The sequence below is a fragment of the Saccoglossus kowalevskii genome, chromosome 8, assembly GCF_978046115.1.
Source record: "Saccoglossus kowalevskii chromosome 8, keSacKowa6.1, whole genome shotgun sequence".
Taxonomy (NCBI): Eukaryota; Metazoa; Hemichordata; class Enteropneusta; family Harrimaniidae; genus Saccoglossus; species Saccoglossus kowalevskii.
The window spans coordinates 15,630,551-15,641,718 of record NC_140648.1 but is presented as its reverse complement, the minus strand read 5'-3'; the positions used below and the strand labels follow the sequence as shown (position 1 = coordinate 15,641,718).

At 35.5% G+C, this 11,168-nt stretch overlaps 1 protein-coding gene across 1 annotated transcript; it reads left to right on the top strand.

Moving 5' to 3' along the window:
• The first annotated feature begins 1,192 nt into the window (after positions 1–1,192).
• Positions 1,193–4,962, top strand: LOC146739351 (uncharacterized). Its single transcript, XM_085502926.1, has 4 exons — positions 1,193–1,292; positions 3,333–3,520; positions 3,970–4,063; positions 4,815–4,962. Exons 1-3 carry the CDS (start codon positions 1,208–1,210, stop codon positions 4,024–4,026), a joined length of 330 nt encoding a protein of 109 aa, XP_085359052.1. The 5' UTR covers positions 1,193–1,207; the 3' UTR covers positions 4,027–4,063; positions 4,815–4,962.
• Positions 4,963–11,168: the final 6,206 nt, after the last annotated feature.

Here is an 11,168-nt window from a genome sequence, read left to right as displayed (position 1 = left end):
TTCCCAGTAAAGTGGAATGTGGAAGCTACACCCTTTTGAACATGCATGGCATATTTTCTGTACACCACTTTACAAAATATGTCCCCAGACGGACACTCATATGTGGCCATGGGGTGGGGGTCTTTGTGTGATAGGGTGGCATGTCAATAATAACTGGACTGGACTGGAGTGCAATTTAGAGGGAAATTAAAAATTGGAAAAGAGGCATGGTTACCTTACCCTAAGGAGATTTTAATTGTTTTAATTTCAATGAAATTTATTTTTTAATTACATTCAAGTTATGTTTATCAGTCAGCTGAGTATGGATTACATGCAATGTGTGAATTAGGGAATTTAATTTAACATTTCATTATATATGATAACCAAAGAACATTTCACTAAATTGGTGAATGTTATTAAAGACTAAGCCGCAGATTACAAATTACGTTTGACAATCTTCGACCGTGAAACAAAATCAAATCAAGAAAACAGACTGCAAAATATCCGACCTTGAAACTAAATTTCATTTTTTTTCCAAAAAATAACTCTGGCAATTACCAACGGCTATGTCACTATGTACATCACTCCATATGTCAATGCCATAGACATTCGAGAAGCCAAAATGTGTCAAGTTATTTCTATGAATAAGCTTAATTTGCATATAATACACATATTATGATGATGGTTTAAATTATATTTGTACAAACCATATGTTTTGTTACTATCACTAAATGATTGGAATCCAGTGGTTCTATATTTAATCAAAGAAAGTGAATGTGTCAGCATTTATATTCTTCATGGACTAACTCATGCAGATTCTAACAAGTAAAACTTCACAAAAAATGAAAAATATGAGATATGAATGTGACCTTATGTTAAACATACATTAAACTAATCTAAAACATATCTATGTTGGTTGGCGTATAGTTTAATAATTATATTTTTACAATATAGATAAAATGTTCGATTAAGAGACCTGACTGCTATCATAGTTATAATTTCTATTAAGGGGTTCAATTAAAATTGATCAATAAATCATCATTAAAGTGAATGTGAAAATAATAATAATTGATACGGTAATTAAAATAACAATTAAAAATACATCAAATTGTTTAATATACCGGAATATGACTATGATAGTTTAATATACCTCAATTAAATTTTGCATTTCATATGCTATTAATATGTCACCATAATCCCATTTTTCTTCATTATCGTCTCTGTATTGATGCAATCAACAATGCAAACATTGTACCTGTCAACGTTGGTTTTGCTGGTGCTGATGCAACGCGTATCAGCTGGGAGTTTTCCCGGTAAGTGTGATTTATGTTCCTCGTGTTACGCCCTTTCATGTGCCACCAACATTATTTACGTCGCCGAGTTGTAAGTTTACGTACGCATTCGTCAAATTAACAGGAAGGGCAAGTCAATAGCCGTTTAGTAATTTATTGTTGAAACTATTTATAAGCTATTTGCCTTTTGATTTGAATGGTTGTATTTTGGCTCACCCCACGGCCATTCATAACACAAATCAGCTCGCATTCTTTAATACACGTTTTTCACATATGCAATGACCATGTTGTGAAGTAGACACATGTACAAATAAAACATAGGTTTTATTTAGGCAAAAAATGCAAAAACAAACATATAAAACAACTAAAAAACAATACCTTCGTGACTGAATAATGGAAGTTATATAAGTTTAAAAAAAAAAAACTATATTGTATTTGGCGCGAATGAATATTTCTGAAGGACAATGTGAATAATACTCACTGTAAAATTAAAATACGAAAGTAAGTACACATAAAGTAATTAAAAAAATACGCCGTTGTTAAACACATTTTTTAAATTTTATAACAATGACTGTAAATCAAAATGTCAACTAAATGATTTGTAACTATTATTAGTTATTATTATAGGCAAGCAAGTAGAAAGTTTCAGTTTACACCAAAAAGAAGCATATTCCAACGGACAACCTCGTATTTAGTTTTAACTTGAGATATCAATATATTCGTACAAAATTCAAGTAATGATTTGTATTTTGCACATATTGTTCTAGTATATGAATTGTGGGATTTGTACCTGTAGCTGAAAAGTTATAACATTATCTATTATCAATCTCATTCATTCAACTAAGTTGAGCCCGAGCTCGTCACATTTCGGTGACTTCTTCAATTCTTATCTGTACTGCATTGTATAATCTACCACTTCAATAGTTATTTGCGTGTCGCGTAATCGTTGACATTCTAAATTTTCATTCACCTTCGTCTTCTCCATAATCCATTGACAGATAATCTACTCGAGCTGAATTCGCATAGGACAGAGCTACTTTTGTTTAGGACATCTCAAAACATATATAAATAACCGGGCCACTCCTCTATGTATATCAGTAGTACTATAATTATTCATACTACAATACAACATTTCAAATACTAGAACATACTAGAACAGAATCGCGTCTACATTATACGAGCCTTGTAATCTGTATACTGTATTGAACATCAACGCGTTCACGCAACGATTCCCATTCACACACACAAGCGCAATACAGTGTGCAGCGGTCATTTCAACATAATACGTAGACAAAAAATAGACAAACATCGAACTCTCTATCCTACATGATGTTAATTTTGCGATGATCGGGAGGACCAGTGATGTGAAGCGTAAAATTCCCGCAGCAAGTCGGCTAGCTCAACGACAGGAAGGTCTTCAAAATTGGTGGAGTAACACATACTCCCCATTTAGTCTGGTGTGAAGTATTTTTTTTCATTTCTTGCATTTTCGAGCACATTTAACTGGGATTCGTCGACATCGATAAAACGGGCCATCATGTTTGCCTTTGGTGAACTACGTTTATTTACGCGTTGGGCGTCGGTACCGCGAAGTTGGGATTGGCCAGACGACGATTTGTGTTTGTCGTTATGGCGGTAATGACATTTTTCATGTAAACTAAAAATAAATAATTATTTTTCATATAGCTCAGAGTTATTCATTTTCAGTTTTGATTTTAATCGTTTTCACCCCGTAATTTCCCTTATTATTAAATGCCCGTCTCTTTATTTTTTTTGCGAACTCAACATTCTACTCCAATGCATGGTACGGGGCCTTGATGCTCAATAATGCAATACATTATCGCGAATAATCTGTGGCAATGACGTCATAAAACTCGCTGGTATTGACAATGCTCTAACATAATATGGAATAAACTAATACTGGAATAATAGCAATGTGAATCAGTAGATGCTATATAGAATAATTTGAAAAGCCATCCTTTTAAAAAAAAACATTTACAGGCTACTGATTAGCTTTGAGTGTACTATTATAATTCCCAGCAATTGACCTTATTGTTATAGAATCCGTGCCAGTAATCGAGCCATCCGATGTCACTTGTAAGTGTCATCCTCCATGCGGGAACGAAGACACCTGTACCATTTTCGGCGCATGCGTCATGAGTGGCACAGGGGGATCCCCGCGTAACATGTACCTGGGATGTATGAATGAGCATAAGGTCGAACAACTTTGCAACGAGCCTATGCTAGCGGTAGGTATTTCATTGTTATCATTTCCTTGTATTACGACCCATACTCCATGGCGCCGTTAAGCGTCAGACAAGATTATTATTTCGTCATTAGGTTTTTTTTTCTCTGTGAGGTTATTTGTTTTCCCAATATCTCATGTCCAGCTCAGTAACTGGTCATTTATGTCCATTAAATATTTGTATTTCCCTCTGATTCCACGTTTCCTCATTCAAACAGTACTCGTCTCGATAGGTGTAGCACTAATGAGCACATTGTAGCAAAAGACGGTTATTTGAGAGTTTTAGTGTCACATAATATTTTGTCCGACTATTTCATCAAACCCACCATTTTGTCTAACTCATATCCTTTTTATAGGTTTCAGTGTACTGTTTTCGAGTGTATAACGCGCACCAGAAAACCATATATATTCAAATTCTCATGAAATATCATAGTGTCTAATTGATTTCTCTAGGATATCAGTTGTTGTTCTCATGACATGTGCAATGATGTATGGATTCCCGATGAGTGACCTGTCAACTCCTATTTACAGTTCCTTGGAAAACGAGGTATGCGTGAAGAGATTATTACATTCGCGACGTTTAGAAACCATACATTCATCAATTAACTTCACATGCGTAGTTTTATCGAGCGCCACAAAATATTGTTGTCAAAGCATTAAAGCTAATTACATTTTGTTCTATATGAACAGAGGATTTATTTCAAATAAATACCTCATACTGATTGATTTCAAGTTTACTGACACTGGAGAATGTATAATGTTGCGATCGTCCATATTTGGCGATCAACCGACTTTACCATCTCAGGGGCAGTACTTCTTGATATCGTTCTATGTTGTTTGGAAGTGGAACGCCGGCCGAAAGGCTACTAAAACAACAGCTAAACTCGAGAACACATCACAAATTCAAATGTGTTATAACGTCACGTGCAAGATTCGGGGTTTAGAGTCGATTACAAATATATAGGTGCTGTTCATGTTTTATATCTCGAAGTGAAATGAGTCTATAGTATTATAGTAACGCATATAGGGGCAGATTGTTTTTGACATCATAACATAATACTATATGCTCAGTGATCGAACTTAGTTGGCGCGTGCATATTTGAAATAAATCCATTTTTCCTTGCATTACTCCATTGACAACTACACTTTGACACCAAGGAGACTATCATTAACGTGTCGCCAATTCATAAGTGCATACTTTGGCATGTGGTTTATACCCTCTTTACTCAATGGTGACCTTGTGAAAGCAGTTCAAAAACGTATGTTACGTAATCATTTGAATGTTTTGTATTTTGCAGATTGCTGCCATTCTGACAACGCCGCCGACATCGATACAACTAATGTTATCACACAACACGTGTTGCATGCCATTTCGATTGAACATATCATTTGCATAACGGAACTGTAACGTAGTAGTAGTCTGAATAAATATTAGATTAACACGCACGTATACGTCTCCTATATCGTTGTAACGGCACACATTGGAATAACTTTTAATATAGTTGCGTTATGTTTGGATTAAAACGCGACCTATACAGGGTTGCGCTTTAATTGGAGTTTAATTAAACTCAATTACAGTGCAATTGAAAATAGAATTGCGTTTAAATTCAAGTTTTTTTTTAATTAATTAAAAGTTGAATATCCTGTGACTTAACATAGAAATGTTTGCAAAGCTTAGGGTTAGTGAAGGGGGAGGTATAAGAGTATAAATTTACCCTTCCTTCCCCATTTACTAACCCTAAGATACACAAACTTGCCTTAATTCCAGTTGCGGTGGCACCGGGGTCAGGAGGCCATCCCTCCGAAAAAAAAAATGGGGGGGGGGGTGGTGGTCGCCCCAAAAAACAAGCTGGAACCCTTTGTGTATTTGTGTCGATGCGACACCATTGAAGCGGAATGCCTATCTTGCCCCTCAAAATGCAAGAAATAGCGGACCCCCTAGTAAGGTGATTTAACATGGTTAATAGATCCCCCAATGCTAAATTTCGTGCCGCAGTCTCTGTGATTCAATTAAATATAAATATAAATTATGAAAATATTGAAGTTTTCATTTGGTAGGTGTAAAGTTAAATGAAAGTCGTCACCACAAATGTGCATAAAATTAATGACACCACAAATGTGCATAAAATTAATACGTTAGTTGTATGTTGGGTTACTTTTGTAAGTGTACAAGATCGGTAGTGTTTCTAAACAAACACGATATAAATTCTGGAATGGCAAGGACACGATAGAGTAGCACGCAGCACACTGATAGGAGACATATGCCACGGAGGTTTGGGTATGATTGATATACATGCAATGCAAAAAGCCATTAATGTTGGGTGGGTAAAACGATACCTATCTCCCAAATTTCACCCTTAGAAATTATTTTTTACCAATTACCTGGAATATGTGGGAGGAGATTTCATTTTTAAATGTAATTTTTCTGTTGACTTACTCAATGTTAAACTCCCATTATTCTATTACACTTTACTAAAACAGTGGAGTGAAGTTGGGCCTAATAAAAACATCTCGCATGAATATGAAATCATATGGAATAACAAAAATATCCTCATTCAAAATAAAAGTATCTTTTACAGAGCGTTTTTTAATGCAGGAATAATTTATATTGCAGATATATTTGACACAAATGGTAAAATTAAAAATTGGGCTAATTTCCAGGCACTAGGGCTCAATTATGTTCAGCTACTTCAGTGGTATGGCATTATCTCTGCACTGCCATTAGACTGGAGGAATAGTCGTGCAATGTGTGTACGTCCAGAGCCTCCTATTAGTCTAGTCACCGGTGAACAAATAATTATACTTGAAAAGACCACCCAAAAGCAATTACGTAAGCTGTTCACCTCCCATGTTTTTACAACACCCAAAAGTCAACTCTTTCTTAATACTTTGTGTAATCTGGATAACAAGGATTGGGAATTTCATTATTCCATGCCTTTTTTGGTAACTCTATGCAGCAAACTACGGGAGTTTCAGTGGAAATTAAACCACACTATCCTGTACACAAATGAAATGTTATTCCATATGAATTCACCATTAGTATCGTCAGATTTATGCTCATTTTGTCATGGTACCACCGAGAACCTAGTGCATCTTTTTGTTGAATGCGAGTCTATTAAAGTCCTCTGGACATCAATTTTTAATCTATGGGGAACAAAACTAGGATGCCCAAGAACATTGTCAGCAAAACAGATTATATTAGGAGACAAGGACTTCTCCCCTCCACTAAACCATATAATTATAATTATTAAAAGAAATATCTATACGTGTAAATTAAAAAAGGAACTACCATGCCTTAATCTCATAAAATCTGACATACGTTACACGCAGAAGATAGAGTTAGAAATTTCAAATAGAAGACATACAATGTCTATTTTCCTGGACAAGTAGGGAGACTTCAATTGTTAATGGGTATTCAGTGTCTATTTTGTATGGGTTATACTAGCTGTGACATTTGTTGTATGTTGACATTGTGCTGTAAAGAATTTCTATTGTATGGAATAAAAGATAGTTAAACCAAAAAAAAAAAAAAAAAAAAAAAATTCTGGAATGACACGCCTTTGCAGCCTCTGGCAGAAAAGGCGACAGTGTTCGGCGACAGTGCTGCTAAATGTCAAATTTAAAGTGGATTGCCACACTCTGTCACCTATATAGTAAATCGTTTTTGTTATTAAACCCAAGTGTGTCAAGCTATATATAATATATTACGTCGAGAAAACGTTCACGTGTTTTGCTTAGCCCAAACAAACACAAGTAACATTATATCGAATATTCGAAGTTATATAATGAAGATGGTAACAGTCACGGTATAGACAATATGTTTCAATTAAAACTTCAACTTCTGGTGGATAACATAAATCAATGCAGATAGATTGTGTGGGTTCATTGAAAACAAACCAATGCAACATTCGCGGCGCAGATGGAGCTTCAACACCGATCACCAAAACTGAGACGAAACGAAATCCCTCACGTCAAACAAATTAGTCTGTACAGCAAATTATTGAGAATGAGCTTATTGTAAAAACTATTTATATTACTGGTTTGACGCTGTAGTTTAATTTAATTGTCAGTTTTGTTCGTTTTGTTCTCATAGATTGTGTTGTCTAATATTGTCAGTCGTTTGTTTCAATTACCTTACGGTTGGGTACGTCTATTTCCGATGTCCAGTAGAGATTGGTACAGAAAACAGATGAGAAGTAATATTTTATCTATCGCTTATAAACCAATTCTACTGAAATAAATGGGTTATAAATATATTTCAAAAATATCAAATGTTTAAGTCTTGTTAATGCCTTAAATAATATTTCAATAACATTAGTTTGAGTGTTACATCGCCCCTATTGTAATTCATGTAGCTGCATGATGGACAGTGTTCTGTCAGCTATTATCCAAGATGGCGGCTATCTTGTATACTGTATATTGCTTTTTTCACTTGGAATTTATTTTCAATATTTTGCTGAAGAGATGTATCAGTGAAAATAAAATCCAGCGAAAATAACCTTTTCTCATATTTTACATTCAACTCATCACAAAATCTTTGAAAATGAACTGAAAAATGACGTTTAGTGTACATTCATAGTCACATGGTGACCTAATATACCCAAATGATCAGTACATTGTGGAATAATGTTGTGTTCTGTAGATTATTTTGATAATAAATATTAGTCACCCATATTACCCATCTTAGTGGTTAATGTTCGTAAAAAGGTTAAAAGCTGATTATTTACAATATTCTTATTAGGAGAGACATCTACAAAAACAGTAAACGACTGTGTAATATTTGTTTAAGTGATGTTCAAAACGCTCAAAGAGGTAAAGGGTGCGTTATGTGATATTTGATCTTAATTATTCTCGGTCACAGATTCTTGTGCCAAACGGTACATTGTCTTTTGAATAGTAGTCACTATTAATACCAGCTAGAGATATACCACTAAAAATGATCTCGGTTTAAAGCATGGTAGTTTACGTCAGAAAAATACAATGTTTCACAGAATTGAAGGGAAATAACTACACACAATAAAAGGGTTGTAATAGTGTATAACACGACGAGCCAGTCAATCACATAAATGTACAAACACAACTCTTACAAATATTGTGTTGTTTTGACTACTATTTATTTAAAGCGGGAAGTCGTCACCTGCGCATGCGTCAGATGGCCATAGCGTGTCATTGTTTACAAACAAGCGTCTACTCACGAGTCTTTGCGTTTTTAGCGTGTGTTGTTATCATCGCTTGGGACTCAATTTCTGCACGTGCGTAGGTGACGGTCCTCCCGCTTTAAAACATTGCTCTGACTATGGAATTGATCGGATTGTATATGTAATTATTTAAAATACAGATGTTCCCAGTGATCCATAAACAAAGCTCACGAATGCAGACAAGCGCCCCAACATACTCGGCGTGTGCATTAGAAGAAAAAACTTACCAAATGTTTTGTTTTTCTCGAAAACAAAATTAAGAAAATGTTGATCAAGCCAGTTGACGCAGCCATTTCTGGTCTTGGGTGATTTTTTCAGACAGTTTCAAACACTGATTTGCCAAACTAAAACACCCCCAACGTTCTTGAAAAGTAGTGTGATTCAATGTAAAAATACAAAAAAATTAAACAACGAATGTGCCTCTCAAAAACGGGTACAAAATCTCAGTTCTGGCGTCCTCTTGCATTTGTGGGGGGAATCAACTTTGTTTGGAATTCTCTGATTGGATGGAAGTTTGAATCTTCAAGGTTACGTATCATTTGTTGTTATGTGATAAAAGATGTTTTTTTATTCCTGGAATTGTTTGCTTCTCGCATACCGTCAAATTCTTTGTTTTTCTCAATGTCTTAGACCCTGGTCAGAATTTTATAAAACCCTCAGATTTTAGCCATGTCTTGTAGCAGGATGCTTTCAATACAATTAGCCACTCGTGTGTTTTGGGCTACATAAGTGTTATTTAACTATGCTGTGCACTGAGCGTGTTATGGAAAGCAACCCGGATTACAACTACAAACATTACTGTGGGCATTCAGTTTCAATGATGTGAATCAAGACAAATATTTAGCTATAGCGCCCTCTAGCATTTGTGGGGAATTATCTTCAGATTCAAATAAGCATAAACTATTAATTTGACAGGGAAGTGATACTTATAATGAAACAAGCTGTTTTAATTGCTATTGTGATAGGGTCTAGAATTATCTCTCCCAAATGCATTCATTGGGCCTTGGAAACATCAAAATATAGACTTTTAAAACCGGAAAAGGGGGTAGCTCCCCTCAAGTTATTACCTGTTGTCCCTCTATAAGAGAATGTTTTTTTTTTTATATCGGGGAAGGGGGTTAGCTCACCTCAAGTTATGACCTGTGGTCCCTCCATGAGAATGGTTGCATGGCCCCTTACTTAGTCCCTTACTATGTTTCAGTCAATCTGTTTCTCGATTCCCCATTCCCTCCTCGGGCGATATGTGGCAGGTATGGCATATTTTGGATGAGTTTTACCATCCAAATCACCCCGGGGAGTGCGACAATTGTCAATTTATTTTGTTTTATTCGTATATCAGTTTTTTGTTTTGCTGGATTCAAATTCACTGACCTCATACAGAAACTCATACATGTTGCCTAGATTTTGGTGATCTTATTGCTTCAGGGATTGGGATATTTACCCTAAAACTTGTTTCATAGAGACGCACTATAGATAGGGGAGTTAAGTCTGACATTGGCGGGTGCATTTGTATATGTGGAAATGAGCACTGTGAAAGGCAAACTGATTGGTCAAACTTTCAACATAGATAAATCATTGTTTTTTGTTTCAAATAGATAATAATCAGATCTTTCTCTGAATAATAAGTCTCTCCTATTGCCATCTACAGTTGAGATCAGTTTCGTTATATCTGTTTTGTTTTTGACGCAGAGGACACTAACAAAAATCATGGTCTCTGATTGGCCTGTTCGGTATTCCGAATGGAGTCTGTAGACAGTTTCCTGAGCTATTATGCAACATCATTGTTTTTTAAAAGCCACTTACTGTTCAAACATTGATATTTTTGGCGGGACAGCCACTATGATGTGATTTTGGGTACTGATCTGTTCAATAGCGTGCAAACAAATATAGTTTCATTGTTCCTAGGTTTGAATATGAGAAATGACTCCTGATCTCCGTTCATACGTTGATATTTGTGGCGGGACAGCCACTGTGATGTGGTTTTGGGTACTGATCTGTGCCATAGCGTGCAAACAAATGTGGTTTCATTGTTCCTAAGTTTGAATATGCGAACGCGAACTGACTTCTGATCTCTGTTCATACGTTGATATTTTTGGCGGGACAGCCACTGTGATGTGATTTTGGGTACTGATCTGTGCCATAGCGTGCAAACTATTGTGATTTCATTGTTCCTCGGTTTGAATATGCGAACTGACTTCTGATCTCTGTTCATTGTTGTATGGTTAAAATGGTTTCACGTGGTGGTAAGAACTGTTAAACTTCTGGTGTATTAAACAATTTAGTTTTTAATTGATTTTAGGCAACTTTGTCTATTTATTATTATTATAGAGCACTGAAAGGCCAATGGCATAGTGACCGAGGGTTAATTAGAATGAAGAGACTATTGTTTTGAAATCTGATAGGTCTTTTGCAATATACATAGTGAACTGCATTGTCACTGTGTAAGGCCTGCTT